This window comes from Nansenia antarctica (assembly GCF_963989245.1).
Source record: "Nansenia antarctica genome assembly, chromosome: 8".
Taxonomy (NCBI): domain Eukaryota; kingdom Metazoa; phylum Chordata; class Actinopteri; order Argentiniformes; family Microstomatidae; genus Nansenia; species Nansenia antarctica.
In genome coordinates this window covers 15,635,204-15,658,952 of record NC_137678.1, presented here as the reverse complement: position 1 = coordinate 15,658,952, position 23,749 = coordinate 15,635,204, and the positions used below count along the sequence as shown (strand labels likewise).

General features: G+C 43.3%; 3 protein-coding genes across 3 annotated transcripts; 1 reads left to right on the top strand and 2 right to left on the bottom strand.

Annotated features, from left to right (window-relative positions):
- Positions 1-76: 76 nt before the first annotated feature.
- On the bottom strand, positions 77-3,531 carry fgfr1op2 (FGFR1 oncogene partner 2; the record flags this gene model as incomplete). Its single annotated transcript, XM_080538675.1, has 5 exons — positions 77-357; positions 915-1,028; positions 1,984-2,126; positions 3,066-3,183; positions 3,397-3,531. The coding sequence occupies 5 exons, from the start codon at positions 3,529-3,531 to the stop codon at positions 256-258; spliced, it is 612 nt and encodes a 203-aa protein (XP_080394801.1). The 3' UTR covers positions 77-255.
- Positions 3,532-6,564: 3,033 nt separating this feature from the next.
- med21 (mediator complex subunit 21) lies at positions 6,565-11,831 on the bottom strand. Its single transcript, XM_080537543.1, has 4 exons — positions 11,781-11,831; positions 11,379-11,493; positions 10,833-10,933; positions 6,565-7,118 (listed from the first exon to the last, which is right to left on the bottom strand). The coding sequence occupies exons 1-4, from the start codon at positions 11,820-11,822 to the stop codon at positions 6,939-6,941; spliced, it is 438 nt and encodes a 145-aa protein (XP_080393669.1). The 5' UTR covers positions 11,823-11,831; the 3' UTR covers positions 6,565-6,938.
- Positions 11,832-12,271: 440 nt separating this feature from the next.
- Positions 12,272-23,743, top strand: LOC308163608 (serine/threonine-protein kinase 38-like). Its single transcript, XM_080537777.1, has 14 exons — positions 12,272-12,511; positions 14,164-14,303; positions 14,403-14,454; positions 15,078-15,200; positions 15,981-16,064; positions 16,439-16,562; positions 16,804-16,958; positions 17,660-17,762; positions 17,900-17,961; positions 19,501-19,618; positions 19,797-19,920; positions 21,038-21,133; positions 21,344-21,435; positions 21,920-23,743. The coding sequence occupies exons 2-14, from the start codon at positions 14,170-14,172 to the stop codon at positions 22,045-22,047; spliced, it is 1,395 nt and encodes a 464-aa protein (XP_080393903.1). The 5' UTR covers positions 12,272-12,511; positions 14,164-14,169; the 3' UTR covers positions 22,048-23,743.
- The last annotated feature ends 6 nt before the right edge of the window (positions 23,744-23,749 follow it).

Here is a 23,749-nt window from a genome sequence, read left to right as displayed (position 1 = left end):
GGGGCTGGGGGGGTCAGGGGTTGGGGGGTACAGGGGCTGGGGGGTACAGGGGCTGGGGGGTACAGGGGTTGGGGGGTACAGGGGCTGGGGGGTACAGGGGTTGGGGGGGTCAGGGGTTGGGGGGTGCAGCGGGTGGGGATCAACTCTGTCCACGCAGGTGTGGGGCCTAACTCTTCCAGTTGCTGATGTCGGTGCTGGTCAACAGAGTGGATGGGGGGTGGTGGTCAACAGAGGGGATGGGGGGGGGGGGGGTGGTCAACAGAGGGGATGGGGGGTGGCGTCGCCCCCCTCTCTCTTCAGGACCAGGAAGGCTTCTCGGCTGATTCCCAGAAGTTCACGGAGGCCGCTGTTTTCCATCTGCCAAAACCCCCCAAAAACATACAGAATTCCTATCAATGTTTTGCACAAATTTGCACGAAAATATCCCTAAGGCCCCCCAACTAGACGTGAGAATTCCGGACATTCCTGAGTAAACTCTACCACTCGTTGTTTCTCCATTAGCTAAACAAACCCACATCAAAATGTAGTGATCTAATACTATAATTCCATAACTGGATTGTTTCCAATCATAGCTAGCTAGCTTACTTAATTACTTATCAAATGTACGTTTAGTAACGACAGTAATAGTTCAGTGAAATGACTGGCATGATGCTATATGAAGTTCATTTATTGATGTTTTTTGGGGTTGAAATGTTGGGGGAGTATTTTTTTCTTATCTTTTTAAGTGTAGAAAATAATAATATATATATAATATATATATATATATAATTCCTGAAGATTGGTTAGGGAGATAGCGACATCATAACTACCAGAGGAATAGTGGCCTATCATCCATTATGGCAGGCTGAATGATGGAGAACTACAGTATGCTTAGTTAGCATTGCATTGTGGGTAAGCCAGGTCATGTGGTTCACCTCCAGTTGTTTGATCCTCTCCTCGTCTTCACACAACCTGCCCTCGTCCACCTCTATGGCCTTCCTCATCACCGTTGCCATCTCATTGATCTTGTCCATGTGTGCTTGCATTTCCTGCACAGAGTCAAAGCAATAAATAATAAAGATTTAGTTTTATCTAGATCCCATCATTTTGATTACAATGATGTGCATTATTGTTGAACATGAAGAACTGATTAATAGTTTGAGAGTTAAGCTTGTTTTTTGTACAGAGATACAGTAAGTCTTGCTTCAACCTTGATAATAGGAGGAGGATTTGTCCAGGTGTCAAGGACCCTGTCCTTGATTATGGAGACACAATGTACATGCGTGCGGCCTGTTGGAGTCGGTTTATCAATCTGCGGTTCATCTCTAGAGAGTTTCTGCTGTACACTGCTGGGTTTCATTAGTCCCTTCTAAGGGAATGATTCAGACTAAGGCCCCAGGTTACGGGTCAATCAAGGACATTAATCATTAATTAATTAAGTCTATTAACTACAGCGGTACTGCAGACCTCCACACTCAGATTTCAATACTTCAGTCAAGGCCATAGAGTGCCTCTTAAAAAGCAACTCAAGTGAAAATGAAGATAGTTAACCACTGACTAACTTACTGACTAACTGACATACTGAGATCAGTTGTGGACACGCGCAGAAATTTCAGGTCATGAAATCAACCGTTCAGTGGAAGTGATATTGGGTCTAAAAGTTGGAATCGTCCTCTCGCTAAAAAACGGAGTCGGAACATTGTGAAGGCTAGCTACTGCCTGGTTTGTTTACATCCATTAGCATCGCGCTAGTGCATACATCCATCACTTGTGTTTTCTAACGTGCATCTTAGCTTAGACGCACTTTCGTGGCTGGCTGGGAGTCGTGATGACAAATAGTGTCCGCCTGCCAAAATGTGTCCGGGTGTTTGATTACTGACCAACGTTCCCATGGGTGGGGGTTTCACCATTTCCTTACTCCTAAAACCTTTTTAGAGCGTTATATTTGTAGAGAATTGCCACAGGAGTTCTAGTTCTGAGTGGTCAGTACTGGTTAGGACTCACAGTGGTGTGCTGCTCCTGTAGCTGGGTGACGATGGCGGGGTCGTCTCTCTTACTGGCCATGAGGAGCCTGAACACCTGCTCTCTGTACTTGGTCATGATCAGCTCCAGGGCCGACTGGTGTTCCTCCAGGGACGTCCTCAGCTCTGCAGGAGGGGACCAGGACAGAGGGCCATGAATGTTGTAAATGTATAGGTTACATGATTGATTAATATGTTACATGATCGATTGACAGTTAAAAGAGATTGATTAAAATATTACATAATTGATTGACAGTTAAGAGTTATTATTTATCGTCAAGAGAGTTAAAAAAGAAGTACATTTCTGTTGTATTAGCTAAGAATTAGTAGAACTGCAGGTTCCAGAATGCCTTGCAGCAAGACGTCATATCGGTTGACAGTTTGTTGTTTTTTGAGAAATGCGAATTGTACATCCAGAATATAAAGTTAATATCTAATAGCTTGTTTTATTGAATTGAAAGTGATCACAAGTGTATGTCAGCAGATTTGTATATAAAGAACCTTTCGCTTGATATTACCAGTCCTAGCCGTCATTTCAGAAGGTAGAAATGCAGGAAGAGGGGACCGGGACATTGACATTGCAAAAATAGCATCGTTATTATTATTATCAAAAATGTAACTTTTATCATTTTAATTTTAGAACAATATATAGGAAACAAAATACCAATCCATCACAATTCCCCAATCCAGCAGACGAAACTCACATTGTGACAGTTTCTTTTTTGCATTTTTGACAGACAGGTCTTTCGAGTCTTTCGTCCCTATGTTCAATGTTTCTTTGGTGGCTGTAATCTTGGCCAAGTTGTCACTTATGTGGATGTATGCAACATTTCTGTTTGCAGTTTGATGCTATGACATTTTTACTCAGCGTTTGAAGCTAGCTTTGTACCTGCCGAGCTGACAATGTGTGCACTGCTAGTGCTGGCTATAATGGGAGGGATGTAAAATGTAAACAAATGATATAATTGGTTTATTTCAACATTATTTAAAATAATGTCAGTGTGTTTCATGCCACAAATGAAAGAGAACACTACTAAATAACAACAACAACAACAACATCACTACCTTTGTTTTCTTGCTGTAGCTCACGGATCTGCCGGTTCTCCTGCTGGATGCAGATGACGAGGCTGGAGCGCGGCCGGTGCCGAGCCACCTGGTTCAGCGACTCGATCTCTTCCTGGTACTGCCAACAAAACACGGTAAGTTTATATATATATAGGAAATTCACTACGACTGCCAGTGGCCCCTGGCCCGAGCTAGATTACTCTTCCTGTTACAAGTGGTGAATTGATGATTCACTTCCTTAGTCAAATGTATCGATTGTAAGTCGCTTTGGAATAAGGTGTCTGCTAAATGCCAAAAATGTAAAAAGCTGCCCTAGTGACAGTTACAGTACCTGCTTCATGGCCTCCACTCTCTTGTTCAGCGACGTCGTCTGCTCTATTAACACCTCAGCTGCGTTGTCATGGTTACGAAGCCGTTCCACCAGCGACTTGGCATCTGCCAGAACATTCTCTAATGTGCACGTCATCCCTGTTGAAACAAAAGAAAAGTCATCTTCTGCTGGAACAGATTAACCTGTCATGGGGACAGTTGCAGCATGCTGCCAAGGACCGAATGCGATGGAGAGAGCTCATTATGTATAATACATATATATGGAGAGAGCTCATTATGTATAATACATATATATGGAGAGAGCTCGTTGAAGCCTTATGTCCCACAGGGGATGAAGAGGAGTAAGTAAGTAAGTAAGTGTGTTGGCAGTGTTTCCATACATGTATTCTGGTAGGCCTAAACCACAAAATAACAAATTAACGACTAATTCACTCAATTCATGAGGTTGAGCTGCTGTGCCTCCAAGACCATTACAAAAGGTGTGACAGCTTGAATCCTTGCCATCCTCTCATCTGTAACACTACCTATTGCCTATAGAATAAGGGCTATGAATATCACTGGACTTGATTGTCATCACATGTAATAACCAACGCATGCTGATTATCAAGATAAGAGCTTTGAGCTAACAAGATTGTCAAAGAAATGTAGGCCTAATTGTCAGATGCACTGTTTTGATTTAGCTGCCCGCGGCTGCCACCTGTCAGTGACTGGAATGTATATGTTACGGTACATGTGGGAATACGGTACATGTGGGAAAACTAGGGTTAGGGTTAGGTGCTAGGGTGCTACGGTTAGGGTTAGGGGTAGGGTTAGGGTTAAGGTTAGGGTTAGCCATGTCAGCATGTACCAAGTCACCCTAGCACCTAACCCTAACCCTAGTTTTCCCACATGTACCGTATTCCCACATGTACCGTAACCTATAGACGTAGTGACACAATCCCAACTGAATTGATTTGGGCATTTTGTTTACATGGTTGTTGTATTGATTCCTGCTGAAAGTGTCCATCAGTAGTGTAGGATGCCCACGTTAGTGTCCACCTCTGTCACTTGCCCACCAGTCGCTCTGTTTAACAGGTGATATCGATTACTACAGCCTGCTAGATCTAGGTCACAAGCTATTGGGCGTCTCAGTGATTTGGAGTGTCAGTGTGTGCAAAACAAATGCGGAGTCCTACATCATGAAACACAAATTGGGTTTTTTCGCCAGACCATGCACTTCACTATTAACAATGGCACAATTGGAAGTGTGAAATATGACTCGTACATAGAAATGTAACTGGTGTTACAGTTCGGGTGCACATCTTATTTAGACATCGTGTCGAATCATGGTCACCAGTTACTGACCCGAGTACTGTATTGTCTTTGCCGATATCTATCGCTCTTAGATATCGATTGACGATTGAGTTGGCTTCAGTTACTTTTTTTAATGTAATAAAATCACAACATTTCTGGTTATAAATGTGTGCTTATACTTGTCAACTGCTGTTTGTATTCTAAGAAGAAAACACCGAATATTTTTTAATCGGTTAACATGTCCCGAAATAGCTATTTTGTTTGGCAGCTGACTTAACTCGTCACCATGGTGATGGCATTGTGGCCAGAACGTGTGACCTGCCTGTAGTATTGATACGGATGCGATCCGGCGTCGCCTGGCTTGAGAGAACCGTGAAGAGGAGACATTTGCATCGATCACTTTCGCCTTGACATCCATTTCCTAGCTGTCAAAGTAGCATAGCTTAGGAGCTAATCCACTACCGAACTGAGGAGTCAACAGCTAATAGCTAGCTCTACATTATTCAACATCTGTGTGTGCACTCTATACCTACTCGCGAAAGTTATACGATGATTATATTGACAGTGTAAGGACAAGTTGTTACAACTGCAACAAATACTTCGAAAGGATCAAATAAGACCACTCGCAACACTTACCTGTGGGTTGTCGTCGGCTAGCTACACTTCCTATATTCGCAACGGGAGTCTTCCTACACTTCCGGTCCCGATACGTCATATCTCACCAACCTGTCATCAGGACGACCACGCCCCCTTATGGGTTCATTCAAATGTATATTTGCTTCATATTTGTATAATTATTAATTAATATATATGTTCTAATATCTATGTTCTCTAAATGTAGTTTGTGTTTGACAGATGATTTTGACAACTGACCTCTGCTTCACTTGACTCACTTTGTGGTGCTTTTCAGCATATCCAACATCAACACTCTTCAACCACTCAGAGACTCACCCTCACTCTCCACTTTTAAATCACACCTGAAAACCTACCTGTTCTCCCATGCATACAACCTTCCCTTGTCTACCCCTAACCATCTCCCTGTGCCTGTTTGTTAAATCTGTGTTCTATGTTATCTGTTGCTTGTTGTTTCTGTGTCTTCTGTTTTTCCCGCTATATAAATACAATGAATTATTATTATTATCAGTCCATGTCAATCTTCTTGATGTCCCACTATACAATTTGTATCAGCCTGCTCCATTAGTTTCATGCAGGCACCCAGTGCAGCGTTCATTCCGGGTTAATATGACACACCAGGCACTCCCTTCTTATTACATTCCATAGTGAGTATAGTGTAAACCTGTTCCCAAGTTGCAGGTCACCTCAAACTGAACATTTTCATTCCCTATGGATGATTGGAATCTCCTTAAAATGGCAGACTGAAACACACCCTTAATCATCCACAGGATCAATAAAGAGTCAACCCATTTCAGAGTCATTGATGGTGATATTTAAGTCACCTTTTCTCTCTCTCCTGAATCCATTGTTTTGTAAAGATCATGTAAATACTTTACTATTTGTGCATCACAACATTTACTTATACTTCCCCTTACAATTGCTGTATAATACTGTGTGAGTGTTTTAATCTAATTTAAAGTGTGTTGTGACCCTGTGTAAAATAAACTTGAAACAGGCTATTAGCCCCTTTTGCCACACCCAAATTGTTAATTAAAAAAAAACTTGCAACCTTGCAATTGATCAATAAATGTACATTATGATAAGTCTTTCTAAATCACAGGTAGCAAGCACTAAGGTCCTACCCCAGTGATAGGGTATTCTCTTTTGGCCAAAAGAGAATATGCCAGCTGTTATATAAAGTGCCACAGCTGACCGTGAATTCACATCTCAAAATAAGCAGTAATGAATCCAGCACGTTGAATCCAGACCAAGTGCAGTTTAATCACAAATAGTTGCAGCTAAGAAAAGGACAGAACAAGACAGTCCTTATCTGAAGGCAGATATGGGTACATGTTTTCCCTCCCTGAATCCACCAAAACAACTTTCCAATGCCCCAACTCACCAAAAAATAAAAATAAGGCTTTTAGAATCCTGTTTGGCCTTTGGTCCCAATGGGGATGATGCAGAACGTCCCCCAATCCAAGGAAGGCCAGCCATTCCGGTCCACACAGTGAACTATACTATCACTTCCCTGTGTGGACAAAAATCTGAGTGTCTTTTGAGGCTGTGTGAAGTTGTGTCTGATGTCACAATGTCAGAATATATTGTGTCTTTGGCTAGCAATTGCGAGGGGTGTCATGATTCGGGGGGCGCAGGCAGGCTGGGCCCCCCGCTGCGCGTGCGGAGCTGGGATTGAGCGATGTCAGCCAGGGCCCCCTGGATCTTCTCCAGCAGCAGGTCCCCTCTGTACACCACCTCCTCCAGGCGGGCGGCCGCCTCGTGGTTCTCCTCCTCCAACTGACGGAGACTGGCCGCCTGGGGGAGAACGGGAGAAAAGGAGTTAAGGAGGGGAACAATTAAAGGGGGAGCAGTGTTTCCCCTAGGTTTGCTGCCATGGGGGGGTGGCATGGACCGTGGCATGGACCCCCCCCCCAAGGGGTAAGACCCTACCTCATACCAGCGTCATGTCCAGGGGTGTACTTGTACATTAAGCCGCCTCACGCTACGGAAACAGGAGATAGGCTCCTGCCCTATGGGCCATTAGGCTCCAGAACCATCGGTTCTCAAGGCTACTTACGGTACCTATGTGGTCTTGACTACCTGTCCACTTTCTCACCTGGTCCTGGTTCTCGCTCTCTCTGGTGTGCCGAGCCGACACCATCCTGCTCTCTCTCCTTCTCTCCCTCCCTATCCTCCTCTCTCCCTTTTGCTGTCAACCAAAAGGTAAACAAAACAGCCAGAGTATTTATAATCTAATATCCATATCAATGTATAACATAATTATAATTGAATATTGGATTGCTGTGGGCAATCCAGTCAGATAATGTCATTTTGACTTTACTCTCTCACTATAAAAAACTGACATTTCCAATGCTTCAATCAACTGTCCATGTACTGTAAATATGCCATTATGGTATTACCATGAAGCCCAACTCTAGCAGAATAAGAAAGATAGTATATCTACTTTAAGTAAAATAATAAAGTGCCTCCAGTTAGCTCTTTAGCTGGCAGGTGTGCAAGGAGACTAGCTCATCTCATCACCTCTGAGCTAGCTAGCTTGCTAGTTCTTTGACACTATTTACACTATGGAACTATTATAGTATAGTATAGTATAGTCAGACACTTTCTAGTCACGATAATAACGACTAGAGATGCTCCGATCTGATCGGCGCCGATCGATATCGGCCGATATGCCCTTGATCGGTTTTGATCGGAGTTCTCAAAACGGCCGATCAAACACGGCCGATCAGTTTACACAGAGAAATGGCGTCGCCAGTCTGGCAATATTACACAGTGTCGGAAAGAGACAACAAATATGCAGTTTGTAATGTCTGCTCAAAAGAAATACCTCGCGGAGGAACGCACGCAAGGTCTTTCAATACCACGAATATCATACGGCATTTGCTGCGTTCGTCGATTCGCTCCGAAGCGCACACTGGGCTCGACGTCATAAAGGGACCGAGTGCTTTGATTGGACGAGAGGCGTTCCACGAGTGCTGGTCAGAGTTCCAGCGCGACTTCACGAGCGTAGTGTAGGTAGTGTTCAGCGACGTCATGTGACCCCGCGAGCAGGAAGTCACTAAGCTAGGCTAAAAAAAGGCCCATAGCAACAACTATTAGCGCGCAAGTTTTAGGTCTTCCTCTGTGCACCTTGCACAAGTGTAGATAGCGAGCGACTTTTCAGCATAGCAGGACATATTTTAGATGATAAGAGGAACAGGCTGAGTGCCAAAAATGCTGAGATGCTTGTATTTCTCAAGGCTAATCTGCCAGTGATGGTGCTTAATCAGAAGTAAGGTTTGAGTCTGAAATCTCCTTAGGTGCAATGTTTTGTTTTTTTGTTTTATTGATTATTGCTGACTTGCTGTCTTATCTCCTCCTAAATATGACTTGAAACTGACTGACTTGAAACAGTATTTTATATTTGGCTATAGCCTGTTTATGTTGCAGTTTAGTTTGGGTATGTTTATTGTTCCTCAGGAAAGCTACAGTATAAGCTCCAAGTTCTCTAAGAGCCCCTAGTTCCTCTCATTCGAGTGGAATGTTGCACATTTGATGTGACAGTGTACATTTTATTTATTATGATTTTTATTTTCACATTTTATTTGTTTTTCCTGAAGTAAGCTACAGGTGGTTGTGAATTCAATAAAACAGATGGTTGTCAATTCATGATACTTTCTCATCTCCTAATTTCATTTGAATACTTAATATACAATGTCAATGGTGTTAAGAATAATTAAAAACATAAATAATGCTACACAATAAATAGAATGCTTCAATTCCCATTTTCGACGCTGAGATCGGATCGGCAGATCACTGATTCCAGTGATCGGTGATCGGCACCAAAAACCCTGATCAGAGCATCTCTAATAACGACCAATTTTAACCAACTTTCTCTGTCAGAACACTCAGCAATTATATTTGCTAACGTTTCAACTTTCAATCTGCAGACATCACAGCCGGCAAAAACTCTCTCGTCTCGCGCGCACACTTGCGCAAAATCTTGTATTATTCTCCAGCGCTGGCACAGCGCAAAGTTTGGAGATAGGTCTGGCGATGCGAGACAACGGCGGACTAACGTTACCAACGAGCCTATGGGCTTGCCACTCGCCAGATTCGGGTTGGGTGCGTTTAAAAAACGCACATATTTTAGCCTGCTTGTCAGATGTTTGGTGTCTCCGTCAGTAATAATTCCTCTTTCTTGGGGGGGCGGGGGGTTCCGTTGGGAGGGCGGCCCGCCCCCCCAAGGCAATGGTAGGGGAAACACTGGGGAGGGATGAGAGAGCAAGGTCAACCAAAGGGAAGATGGGTTGAATGCTGAATGCTGTGTTAACTGTTCCCTGTTCGTTAACTCTATGTTCTATGTGCTCATGTTATCTGTATCTGCTTGTTGTTTCTGTGTTTTCAGTTTGTCCCATATTGTCAGCGTCTTTGAACCCCCCGGAAAAACGGAAAAAATACAATGAATTATTATTATTATTATTATTATTGAATGAGAGAAGAAAAGGGTGGGAAAGAAAACAGGAGGTCAGTAAACAACGGGAGGGCGGAGGGGGGATAGAGGGTATTAGAACATGCGTCACAGACAGTGAGAGCGGAGGCTTCAAGCTAACGGTTCACTGGCATCGCTTTCCTGCTGTGAAAGTGTTACGACAAAGAGCTGATTGGCTGCCACGGTAACAGGCGTCACGCCGTTGCCATGAAACAGCCGTTGCCGTGAAACAACACAACTGCCTTCCTCACCAGCTCCTACCGAGACCCGGCCTAAGGTCCTCTGGGCTGCAAACACGCCCGAGCATCCTCCCAAACACCCAATGTTAACCAGCTGTGCCGCAGGAAAGGTAGCTTTTCAATGTCGCAGGTTTTTTTTCAACTTGAGAAGTGAGTTCATCACTTCAACTCAGGTGAAAGGTGAAAGCATTTCTGAGGCACTTTCGTCAAGCCATTTTGTTGCTGTATCGAGTGACTTCGGTAGGGATTATTATTGTAGAATGATTATTGTAGAATGACTCTGATGCAAGTAGGCAATATCAGACAGATTGCAGCCACGGTAATTGCACATTTCCACCAGTCCTCACAGCATATATAATTACCGTCAACTACTTTTAACACTAGAACAGTGTGCCTATTTTACCTACTATTAGAGCCAAGGTCAAATGACCATAGTCTTTGTAATGTGAAGCTGCTACTTACACAAAGACCACTAGTTGGCACGTCTTGTAAATTAGCCTGCCTCCTACACAGAAAAACTGCTAAATAGCTTTATACTAGCTTATCCTGATGATGATTTTGAAAATGTAAGGATACTGGGTGGTAGAATGCACATCTAGGAAAAGTCATGAAAGCAGGGTCCTGAAATGTGATCGAGTGCAAAGGTATGCTTTTGTTTTTTACTCACAGGGTCAAATGACCCCACCCATGGGGAATAAAACAATTAAGCAACAAAGAAAAGTAGAGATTATTCTGTTTCACTTGAGATGAGCGCTGCTCTTCCTGTTGAAGCACAGCGGTAGCATGAGCCTTCCATACCTGAAGGGCTGCCGTTGACTCCTCACTGGGCAGGGAGTCAATTAGCACATCAACGTCCTTGGCTGTCCGGGCAATCAGGGCAGCAAATAGCTGTGCATACTCTAAAAAAACAGAGAGAAACAGTCCCTGTTTAAATCTAAAAAGAGACACATAATGTACGTTATAACATCGACGATAATGAACCAAGAGAGCACTTCAATACGTAATAGATTATAACAATAGGGGAGACGGATTCTGCGGGGGGGTCGGAAAACAGGGGAAGGTTGCTCTGATGAATTGGATGCCTTTTCCATAGCGTCAACTTCAAGCGTAAAGGGATGTGCCATCAACAAAGTACAAAGACTGAACATGCCTGAACAGACATAACAAACTTTTTTTGCCAATTGGCTTAAAGATAATTAAAACCGACATTAGTGACGAATGTCACATTTTGCAAGCTTTCTAAATAATTTCGATCTAAATACAAACTGTTCCTACCTCGCCAGGGCTCTATGAACGTCAATACCGTTGGCTAATTAGGAGCCATGAATGAATGTCGAGTTGTACCTTCAGTGGGGTTGGATGGCTGGTCCTTGTTGATGGCCGTCTGGATGTTGTTGAAAGAAGCAGGCGGCGCACACTGCTGTAACACCCCGATAGCATTGCAAAACTGGTCCGCCAGCTGAATATGAAACAAATGTTTAATGTATGGCTATGTAAAGCTATAATTGGTTGACAACACAATCATACAAAATAAGCAAGTTATCTATGTAACGTCAAACGTGCACCCATGGCAATCTAGCTAGCTAGTGACGTTAGTTAGCCGCATTGCTACCAGTACCAATTTGCCGTGACCTAAGTATTTCTAAATCTATTTCAAAATATTCTATTACGCCGTTATCGTACACATTAGATGGCTAGCTAGTGAACATTTAATAGAAAACAGTGTAAAAAAAAAGGCATTCTTACTGAATTAACTGCATCCTGAAGTTGCGTTAGCCTGTCCGCCATGTTTGAGTGCTGGCCAATGAAAAACAAATACACTGTGGCTGCGTTCGTAAATTTTCTCTGAGAGCGCCGGAGCGCACAATGCGTTTAACGTCATAGAGCGACCAAGTAATTTGATTGGACAAGAGGCATTCCATGAGTGCTGATTAGATTTCCACAGCAAATTCACGAACGCACCCCTTTCCTTCCCAGTGTGTTCGGGGGCATTTAGAGTGACCTCATCAGGAGCTGGACTGATCCCTTCTACTTGATTGGTTCATAATATACTCCCACCAAGTATTTGATCACTAATTGGTTAAAATAAACATTCGTTTCTTTTCCCCTGTTCTCCAATTGGCTGCTCCAGACGTCATTCAAACAGCACGTACGTGTGTTGCATTGAGCGTCACTTGTGCATCCATTCCAAGAAAACTGTTATTTTATTTACTCAAGGACAGCTAGGCTTCGAAAACAGGGGTAAACCAATGGAGACAAGCAGCACTTGTCAAACTCCTGCAGGCTATCTAGCTAAACGTTAAGAGTCGTTATCTCTCTGCTACTCGTCTATGTGTGGATCAAGCCTACTGTGTGGATCAAGCCTGGACCGTCAGACAGATCTGCCAGACATTAACGCAGAAAGAATATAGTGACATTTCAAATTGCAGGAGGGCTGGGCAGCTAGCCATCAATTGACTCTGGAGCAGGACACGCAGGTAGGTTAGAAATAATGCATTTTCTAGTCTGTCTGCGAAGGCTGGGCGACGTGTGCTACATTATTCTTACCCATAGTTGCTATTCAAATATTACAATTTAGGGACAACGTAATTTATAGATCGGTCATGATTCGTGTCAGTCCATGACCAGGCAGCATCTTGCTGAGATTGGCATCATGATGTTTCGACATTGACAGCATTTCCAGATCGGCTTGTGTTCATGCATTGTTATCCTTTTCTGAACCTGTCGAGCGAGAAGTCTGTGCAACATGCACAAGTGGCCAATTATCCTTATGTCCTGCGTACTGTGCGTCCTCGTATGTATTATTTCGGAAAGCAGAATAACAGTTAGTGTTACGTTTTTTGTTAGGTAGGCCTATGTAGGAGCACTTTGAGCTGCAACGTTTGCAGGAAAAGCGCTATACAAATACAAGTTATTATAATATTATTATTATTATTATTATTATTATTATTATTATGTATCAGGCACATGCTGTTATACTGTACAGTGCCCTCCATAAGTATTGCCAATATCAAGCACTGTGTCTTCTTTTAGCTCAATACTCCGACCGTTTGGATTTCAAATCAGACAGTTATGACAGGGTCAAATGGAGATTATCAGATTGAATTCCATGTTTATTTTTTTCAGATTGGGTTCACCATTTAGAAAGTACAACATTTAAAAAAGAATATAGGCCCACTGCCCCTATTTCAGGGCTCCAAAAGTATTGGGAAAGAATTACAGAATGTAAAAACAAGTGTAGTATTTGGTCAACAATCCTTTTCATGCAAGGACTGTCTGGAGTCTGCAGCCCATAGACCTCACCAAACACTGGGTAGGCTATCTTGGTGATGATCTGCCAGGCCTTTTACAGCAGCAATCTTCAGTTGTTGATTGTTTTGAGGACGTTTTTCCTAATTTTATCATCAGGAAATGAAAGGCATGTTCAGTTGGATTTAAATCTGAAAATTGACTTGGCCAGTTAAGAACTTTACACTTTTTGGCTGAAAAACTCCCTGGTTGCTATGCCAGTAGCCTATTATGTTATTTGAGGTCATTGTTTTCTTGTATGAAGAAGCGCTGTCCATAAGCCTGTAACTATTCCACATTTTGCTGTAGAATTAATTGTCTCAGAAATAATTGCGATTAACAATATAATTGTTTCACTGTTATGTGACCCAGATTATGTAATAACACAGCAACCTATGAAGTAAACCATGCCTCTTTATTATCATAAAATGTATTTTTGAACATAAAATGTAACATGTATCCTCATCAATAAAAAAGGGACTGTGTGTCACTCATCTAGTTATGTGTTTTTAGCATATTCATGTTCTATCAGCATGTTGTGATGTGCTTAACATGCAGAGCAGCTATCTAGCTAACGAGATGTTCTTTGTTGTTAGCCAGCTAGCTAGCGTGTTGGAGCACAGTCAAGATTGCCATTATACAATTAAATTGCCCTTAAACAATTATTTCATAATTGTTACAGGCCTAGCTGTCCAATGAATTTGGAGGCATTTGCATCAGTCTTTTCATGCAATGCAAAATGCTAAAGGATATCAAGATGTAAGACGGTAATGTGCCATACAAGATGGTACAATGGTTATAAGGAGTTAGTGAAATATTTGTTTAAAATGTTGCCCTGCAGGATAGTATGGCCATGACTGGAGGGACAGAAGCTGCCCTTCCCATGAGCAACCACACCCGAGAGAGGGTGACTGTAGCCAAGCTGATGCTGGAGAACTTCTACAGCACACTACTAACCCAGCATGAAGAGCGCGAGATGAGGTAAGCATCCACCATCTACCTCATATGACAGAAATTCAGAATACGAAAAATGCTTTATGAAACCAGTTTTTTTTTTTTTACACGCCCCTCTCTTCTTAGGCAGAAGAAGCTTGAGAAGGTGATGGATGATGAGGGTTTGCTAGATGAAGAGGTAAGCTTCCACTTGTGTGGGAAGAAGGCATTGGGGTTGATAAGAATCTGACAGGATTTTAGCCTACCCAACTTACGTTCTAGGTGACCATAGAATATGGCCGTTTAATGAAGTGGAAAGTTGCAAAAAAAACAAGACATTGGTGTCACCACAGTTAACATTGAATTGAATGATTACCTGATCTCCAATGTTCCCTAAATGAATTTTTCCACTGATAATGAAATATAGACACGGTCGTACGATCTATAGGACTGGTCATCTAAGACCAGACTTTATGGTTGACCTTAAGTAAGTAAGTAAGTAAAGCTTTATTTATATAGCACCTTTCATACAAGAAATGCAGCTCAAAATGCTTTACAACAGGATAAAAACATATACAAGCATAAAAGCAGGGGAAGTATATCAAACAAAAAGAAGGTTCAAATAACATACAGTAAAAGAAGAGAAACAAATGTAAGAAATAAAAAGATAAAACATTAATAACACAGTCTTAATCTGAGTCCCTCGCCTTGACTTGATGAAAATATTTAAGACATGACTTTATGGTTACCAACGTAATCCCCTCACACTGAGTCCCTTGCCTTGAAAATAAACGTTGCCCACGTGTTCATGTTTCTCTGCAGAAGGTGATGCGGCGCTCCCAGCATGCTCGGAAGGAGACAGAGTTCTTGAGGCTGAAGAGGACCCGGCTGGGCCTGGACGACTTTGAGTCACTCAAGGTCATTGGGAGAGGCGCCTTTGGAGAGGTGCGTGTTTCATCACCTCATGCATAAGATCCTTGTCCTATGGCCATGTAACATGGTAGCATGTAACATGCTCTAGATATGGAATCATTGTGTGGTTTGGCAACTTAACTGTACAACAAAAAAACAGACTAGTCAGCATTCACAAAACAGCCATGAAAATAGTAGGTGAAAGAGACTATGTGATCCTAAATAATCTTGCATCTTGCAGTGAGGAATGTTGGAAAGTAATAGCCTGGGCTAGCTCTATTTGGAAATAATTAATTAAATAATAATTTTAGAATGATTGGCAGATTTTTTGTAGAAGAGTGAATCTACATAGAAAAAAAAATATATATATATATAATTTAAAAAGCTGGAAAATGGCAGGTATTAGTGGGGGCCTTTACTCAGAAAATAAATCACAATGCTTAGTTTGGTCCAACAGCACCCCCTGCTGGGAGGCACCTGCTACAACTGTCAATAGAAACTCCTCAGTCATCAGGAACCATACACTTCTCCATCTCGGCCAGACAAAAAAATGTGAAGGTGAAGGTGGCAGTGTCATTTAGGGATGCAAACTGGTGATGGCCCTTTGTTTTTTTTGCCTGGAAACAAAGAACATTTAGGAAAATTGTTGACCTATTTTAAGGTAAAAACGTCTAAAACGGCTAAAAGGTGACAAGTTTGCACCCCTGGTAATTAGCAAGTTGGGGCATGGTGTTTACTGGCCAAGGGAAGATGGATCCAGAAACAGGGCTGGGCCGCCCATACCTCATACTTATTTACATATCATGTTCCTAGGTACGCTTGGTGCAGAAAAAAGACACAGGACATATATATGCCATGAAGATCTTGAGAAAAGCAGACATGTTGGAGAAGGAGCAGGTATGTGCACATATATTTGCCGGCGTAGCTTTATATGGTGAATGATACTGACAAAGTAGGAAATCCATGTAGGCTATTTCATCAGGATTGGTCAAAGGAAACGACTCGTCTTCTCTAAAGCTATAGGAAGGCGAAGAGACATGTCATACATGTGTATCCACTAACTTGATTCCATCCAGGTTGGTCTTAATAACTAGTTTCCATGTTTCACTGTGGTCTTGTGGACCAGGAAGGGTGTTTTCCATTGAAACAATGTAACAATGTAACGTCAGTCTGTCTGAATAAATTTAAAGTTTAAGAAAAAGTAAAATTGGACAAAAAAGTCGACCATACTACCTCCCCGGCCTCTGACTGTGGATCTCTCCCTGCTGTAGGTGGCTCATATACGGGCAGAAAGGGACATCTTGGTGGAGGCAGATGGAGCATGGGTGGTCAAGATGTTCTACAGCTTCCAGGACAAGAGGAACCTTTACCTTATTATGGAGTTCCTGCCTGGAGGTGGGTGTTATGCTTATTTCTTTCCAGGGTTCTACCTTTGCTGTGGCACTCCAAAAATTCCAAATTATTATTGTAGGTGTCCCTCAGATGAATAGGAACCAATTGAAATGCACAGATGAAACTGGATAGCATTGTCTCTTAAGCTGCAAAAGTAACAGGAGACAAATGTGCAGTGCTGGAAGTTAACTCCTCCAGGCTAGGGTTGTGTGTCAATAAGAATATCTTGCATCTTGAAAATCAGGTGACATGATGACTCTGCTGATGAAGAAGGACACCCTGTCTGAGGAGGCCACCCAGTTCTACATCGCAGAGACTGTGCTGGCCATCGACTCCATCCACCAGCTGGGCTTCATCCACCGAGACATCAAACCTGACAACCTGCTACTGGACTCAAGGGTGAGTCTCCTGTTAGGGCTTTCACAACGCCAAGGAACCGTTCTCGTTCGTGTTCTGGAACCTCCGAACCTTGGTTCTGCCTGGCGAACCAGCCCGCGTTCATACCAGTGTAACCGGAACCATCAGCGTCATCAACGCTGGGTGACGAAGGGGCGGGATAAACAAAAATAAACAAGATGGCAGCTACTTCACTGGAAATGATGATAATATCTTGCACTACAGTATCTGAAATGAACACTATTTTCTACGAGACAAAACAAAAGACACTTTCTACACGTGTTCTCTTACTAACCAGCTGCTCCATTTTTTAAAGATTTTTTGGGATCACTAATGATTAGATTTAGATTAGATTACATTTTGTCTCCTGCCTTCTTGCTGGTCTTTGCAGCCGACGTGACTGTTCTACGTTTTGGTTCCCGCTTGAGAACCACTATTTTCTGGTTCCCGCTGCGAACCAACTTTTCAGGCTCCGAACCAATTTATTTTCGGTCTGAACGTGCCGGCCGGTTCCAGAATTGGTTCGCGAACGCAAACCGGAACGGTTCCTTGGCGGTGTGAAAGCCCTATGTGTGTTCTGTGTTCTGTTCTTTTAAAAAATAAATGTTTTCTACATATTCCACTTGTATGGTAACAACATGCTCTACACATCATCCTTTATGGTAACAACATGCTCTAATCCTAACCCATCCTTGTACCTGCAGGGCCATGTGAAGCTGTCTGACTTTGGTCTGTGTACGGGACTGAAGAAGGCTCACAGGACTGAGTTCTACAGGAACCTGACACACAACCCTCCCAGCGACTTCTGTAAGTCATCCTGTCTAAACCACACACACACAACCCTCCCAGCGACTTCTGTAAGTCCTCCTGTCTAAACGTCACACACACAAGCCTCAAAAAAAATGTGTTGTCAGTAATGTTAACCAACTTCCAATGTCCCACAGCCTTCCAGAACATGAACTCTAAGAGGAAAGCAGAGACATGGAAGAAGAACCGGAGGCAGCTGGTAAGAATATGCACGTGAGAGAGAGAGAGAGAGATAGATGAAAGCACAGGTGGGTATACCTGCTGGGCATTGCTGCCTGTCGCACCTCCGACGGTGCCAGTGGGCTGACTGCAGGGTCGTCAGCCGGGAGCCACCCTTCACTGATGTTTCGCTCCTTTAATCCCGGAACATCTCAAGGTGGTGGAGCAGTGACAGGGACGTCTCCCTGCCACTCCCTGCAGCCAGCCCTAGGATCCTCCTTTCCCCCACGCCTTGTCCTTTCTTCTGAGCCAGAGCCAGAAGCTCCCTTGTTCAGCCTCCTCCGCCAGGTCTTTGAGCGCCTTTCTCAGCTTGGATCCTGTGATCCCCAGCGACCTCAGGAGCCGCTGTGTAGATGTTCCTGTATAGCCTCTGCACCCAACTTCCACAGGATAGGTGACTGCCCTCCACCCTGCTTGCGAGCACGCAGCTGCCAAGTCTGTGTACTTTTCCTTCTTTCTCTCGAAGGCAGCCTCCATCCCCTCTTCCCATGGAACGGTCAGCTCCGCCATGATGACTGTCCTCATCGGGGTAGACCAGAGTACGACATCTGGCCGAAGGGAGGTTGATGTGATCTCGTGTGGGAACTTCAGCTGTCGATCGAGGTCAGCTCTCATGTTCCACTCTCCTCCAGGAGACAGGAGGGACCACTGCTTCGTGCTGCTGCCCTGACTTTCTCCCCCTTGCCGGACAAACTGGATCCGCTGCTGTGATGTGACTGGGCTGCTCTTGTTTGATTCCAGTCTGCGTGCTTCCAGAATTTCCGCTAGTTTTCGCAGCACCTGGTCGTGCCGCCATCTGTACCGACCCTGCGTCAGTCCCGCCTTGCATCCAGAGAGTATGTGTCGCAAGTTTGGGTTGTTGGCGTTGCAGAGTTGGCAGGTCTCCTCTGTGCCGTACCAGAGGTGCAGGTTCCGGGAACTGGGAAGGGTGTCGTAGGTGGCCCTGATCGAGAAGCTCAGCCTTGCTTGGGGCAGCCTCCACATATCCTTCCATGTGATGGCTCTGTTGATCACAGCCTCCCACGTTGTCCACCTTCCTTGCTGTTGTTGGCCCACGGCTCTGATTTTGTAGCACTCCTCTTCGATCTTTACGACTTCGGAGATCACTAGATCTTTCCTTTCCTTCCTCGTTGCCTTGGACCACATCTTGGGTGCTGATCCCCATCCAAAACCAGTCCTGCCTGGCTGCAGCACCCCGACGATCTCCTGGTGTTTCAAGCGATTGATGGCCTGGTCAACTGCCTGCGTGGCATCCCACTTGCGTCCTGTGCGAACCTGGGCCTTGCTGTGTTGGACAAACGGGTCGGGTGAGTCTCTCAGCTCGAACACGAGTCTCACCTTCTCCTGTTTATAGCCCAGGCTGATGGATTTCAGTGGGAGCTTCAGTGTGGTTCTTCCAAACAGCGCTGTATTAGTGAGGCAGCGGGGAAGGCCCAGCCACTTGCGGATGTAGTTGTTGGCTGAGAGAGCACCGACCGACATATACACACACACATACATGTATTGTGTCCTCCTCCAGGCCTACTCCACAGTTGGAACACCAGACTATATTGCCCCAGAGGTGTTCCTCCAGACGGGGTACAACAAGCTGTGTGACTGGTGGTCCCTGGGGGTCATCATGTATGAGATGCTAATAGGTACGTACATGTGGATGTCTCTGATTACCTGTAAGTGTGAGTCTGAGTGTGTCTGTGTATATATATTTGACGTTTTATTCCAGTATTGTCCACAATTCATCTTTTAAAGTAATTGAAATAATATTTCGAATCCCCAGGCTGGTGGTTTAGTTCTTTGATCACAATCTGTCTCTCTTAGGGTACCCCCCTTTCTGTTCCGAAACACCCCAGGAGACATATAGGAAAGTTATGAACTGGAAGGAGACTCTTGTGTTCCCACCTGAGGTGCCAATCTCTGAGAGAGCTAAGGACTTGATTCTCAGGTTTGTGATCTAGTAGATCTGTAAATGTGTTATTTTGTGTATATGTACATTTTATTTTATTTTTTCAGATTTTATCCCTTTTTTCACCCAATTTGGTAGCCAATTGAACCCAACCTAGCATCCAATTATCCCCTGCCTATTGCGAAGGATCCGCCGCACGACCCCGTGGCCGGCAGTCCCAGAGGAGGCCGCCAGGCAGACTAGCTGACTGGCTCCTCGAGCCCAGCACCTGTTATTCCGACACCCCGGGCGCGCGACGGATCCTTGTCCGGAAATACTCCTATACCGCCCTCGGGAGCGGCCGCTCAATATGCCGCTCCCCGTGTGTGCCCCAGCCATATCCGGATCTGGCGAGCTGGGATTCGATCCCAGTCCCCGGTGGGCAGCTTGCACTAGTGGCCAGTGCTTAGACCGCTACACCACCGCGGGGCACTATATGTACATTTTAATGGTAAACGGACTGACATATAGCGCCTTATTCCAAAGCGCTTTACAATGGCCTCTCATTCACCCATTCACACACACACATTCACACACCAATAGTGACAAGCTATCATGCAAGACGCTGGCCCGCTCATTGGGAGTAATTTGGGGTTCAGTGTCTTGCCCAAGGACACCTCGACACGTGGCCAGCCGGGGTTTGAACCGCTGATCTTGCAATCATTAGACGCCAGCGACTCTACCTCCTGTGCCACAGCCGCCCCGTAACATTTTGAATTTGGAGCGGAATAAAGTTGTCAGTTGTTCTTAGGAAGACATTCTTTTTCAATTATTTTAGTCTACACTCAAATTGTGGAATGCACAGCCAGTTTACATTAGGGATGCAACCTCAGCAAATATGTTCAAGTCAAGACTAAAAACTCATCTTTTTAATATTGCCTTTAAATGACTAAATCATTTAATTATGATTGGAGAACTTTGAGCTGCAACGTTTGCAGGAAAAGCACTATACAAAGCTATTAAAGTTATTATTATTATTATTATTATTATTATTATTACATGGACAAATAATCACACAATTACATTTACAGCCAGAAAACATGCAATGGCATAGTACAGCTGTGACATCATGTCTACGTTCTTCTGTGAACAGCTGTGACATCACTTCCTGTTGCAGGTACTGTAATGATGCTGAGAACCGTGTGGGCGCGGTGAGCGTTGAGGAGATCAAGAGTCACGCTTTCTTTGAGCCTGTCGACTGGGAGCACATCAGGTACGCCTGTGTTTGTTTGTTTACTTGTTTGGATGGCCCACACCTTAACCAGTTTCTCTAACCTTGACCTTGACCTAACCCTTACCCTAACTGTAACCTTCTTTCCACCCTGACCAGCACATTTCAACCAAAACGTCATGTCAGCAATACGCTTCTGTATTAAACAATCCTCAGGTGTTGAGTTAAAAGGAAGGTTGTCTGCCTCCGCAGGGAGAGACCGGCGGCCATCTCCATTGAGATCAAGAGCATCGACGACACCTCAAACTTTGACGACTTCCCAGAATCAGACATCCTTCAACCAGGTGAGTCACAAACTGCAGATAACTTAGAACCCTACTAAGGATTTAGATTAGGAGAACAAAATGGAGCAGAAGTGAATCAGACTCCCTTAAGTTCAACTTTTGACAGACAAAAGTATAGACGTATAGACTATACGTCTCCTCCATTTAGAAATGAGGAAGTATTATACCTCTTGTTTGTTTATGCACAAATTCCACAGATCAAATCAGAGTTAGATAGTCTGTGAATAGCGTTTGCTCTTGACTCATACTTTTATTCTACGAAAATGTGCGTATTGTAACGTAGGCGTTTGCCTTTTTTCTACCAGAGCATCCCAGATTATAATAGCAAAAAACTCAACGTATGCTGAGTAGTATTCCCACTGTAACACCTAATGGGCTATGTACTAATGTTTTAGTCTTTCCCATTTTATTATACTCAATGTAACCATGTAACCTAGTGGCATAGAGAGGGGAAGATAACACTAACTTGTTGTGATTTTTTTAGTTGCCAATGTGACAGAGCCAGACTTCAAATCTAAGGACTGGGTGTTCCTCAACTACACCTACAAACGTTTCGAAGGCCTGACCCAGCGAGGCACCATCCCTATCTACATGAAGGCAGGGAAGGCCTGAGATGGGAAGGAGGCCTCTTGGACAATGGGGACAATGGAGAGACATTTGTGGACACAGGGTGTGAGGCTGTGAAGCCAAGTTGAAAGCGTAGATCAACAAGGATGACCACATTCACCCCCCTCACAGCTTCTACTTCTACTTAGTGGTGCATTTACTCACCACATGGCATCAGCCAATAGCGAAGACTAGACCAGTTATGACTGGAGGAGTTTGGATATAAAAACAACAACAGTCCTCTGCTCTGCATAGAATACATCTATATGAATCCCTATAGTGGGGGGAATAAGTATTGAATACATCAACATTTTGTCCAGTAAATGTATTTCCAATGAGCCTATTCAAGAAATTTGCACCAGACTTTGGTATTAACTTCATTCCACTTTATTACACATAACTTTATTTACATTATGGACTTTAATGTTTAGAGTTTTTTGTCTGGATTGTTTGAGTTAATACCAAAGTCTGGTGCAAATTTCACTTGAATAGGCTAATTGGAAATACATTTACTGGACAGAATATTGATGTGTTCAATACTTATTTCCCCCATTGTATGTACCCTCTTTTGTCTTAAAGGGATGGTTCACTGTTTTGACACTTACATTAGTTTTTAGATATACAGCCTAACCCTCCGTAACAATTGCGGACAGTGAATATTTTTTTCTTTTGTTTTGGGCTTTGGCTTTTTTGTTTTATACTCCCAAACCTTGAAATCAAACAATTAATGAGATTTAAAGGATCGATTCTCTTGTTTTTATTTGGATATTTGTGAACATACTGTTTCACTATTTAAAAAAATCCAACAATTGGTATACATATGTGACAGTGGCTGGTGAAAGTCGTACCAAGTCTAAATCTTCTTCAACTAGATTCTCTCAAAGTGTGACACATCATTTGAAAGCTTTAATTTTTTTTAAATAATAATAATAATAATCTTGCCAACTTGTCCACCTTTCACCAGCCGCTGTCACATTATATTGGTCCAAAATTGCCTTGGTCAATCAAGAACTTTCTGCTTTTTTGGCTCTGAAAAACGAAGTGTGAACATGTACTTGAGCAGACAAGGTGTTTCTGTACACTTCAGAATTAATTCTGCTGCTGCCGTCAGCAGTTACATTATCAGTTAAGATAATATTAGTCATATTTGTCTAGAAGAAGACCTTTTTCCAGAACTCTTTTGTTCTTTTGTTTTTGCAAACTGCAACCTGCCTATCCTGTTTATAAAGATAAGATTTTCACCTTGCACCATGTAGTTCAGCAGGTGAAGTATTTTGTGGACCGTAGTCTCTGACTATCTGTTTTCTTTATTATGGTGAGCATTTGTTCTGCGATTGCTGAGCTAACCAGTGCTTTCTTTTTAATTATTGGTTTTGGTAAGTTTGAGGTTTGGCTATGTATATTTTTGGAGTATAGAGTCAAAAGAAGAAAAAATGCTACACTTTCTCAATAATTACAGAAGGTACTGTATGTCTCATGTTGACGATGGACCCAACATTTCTTTTTTTTAAAGTGCTTACATTTGTTATTTAATTGAGCGAATGAAGCTGCTGGACATATACAAGGTAAACACTTAAAATCTATTTGTGTTAGAGATGTATCTAAAAAAACCTAATATAAAAGTGTCAAAAAAGTGAACCATTAAGTCTTCGGCCATCCAGGTACTCGGTGACCAGTCAACATGTTCACATTTCCTGTTCTAAACTTC

Coding starts and splice junctions, on each gene's coding strand:
- med21 (XM_080537543.1), bottom strand. CDS start 11,822: ATGGCGGACAGGCTAACGCAACTTCAGGATGCAGTTAATTCA. Junction 10,934..11,378: donor GCCATCCAACCCCACTGAAG/GTACAACTCGAC, acceptor CTGTTTTTTTAG/AGTATGCACAGCTATTTGCT. Junction 7,119..10,832: donor AGTCAACGGCAGCCCTTCAG/GTATGGAAGGCT, acceptor GTTCTCCCCCAG/GCGGCCAGTCTCCGTCAGTT.
- LOC308163608 (XM_080537777.1), top strand. CDS start 14,170: ATGGCCATGACTGGAGGGACAGAAGCTGCCCTTCCCATGAGCAACCAC. Junction 17,962..19,500: donor AGAAGAACCGGAGGCAGCTG/GTAAGAATATGC, acceptor GTCCTCCTCCAG/GCCTACTCCACAGTTGGAAC. Junction 19,921..21,037: donor GCTAAGGACTTGATTCTCAG/GTTTGTGATCTA, acceptor TTCCTGTTGCAG/GTACTGTAATGATGCTGAGA.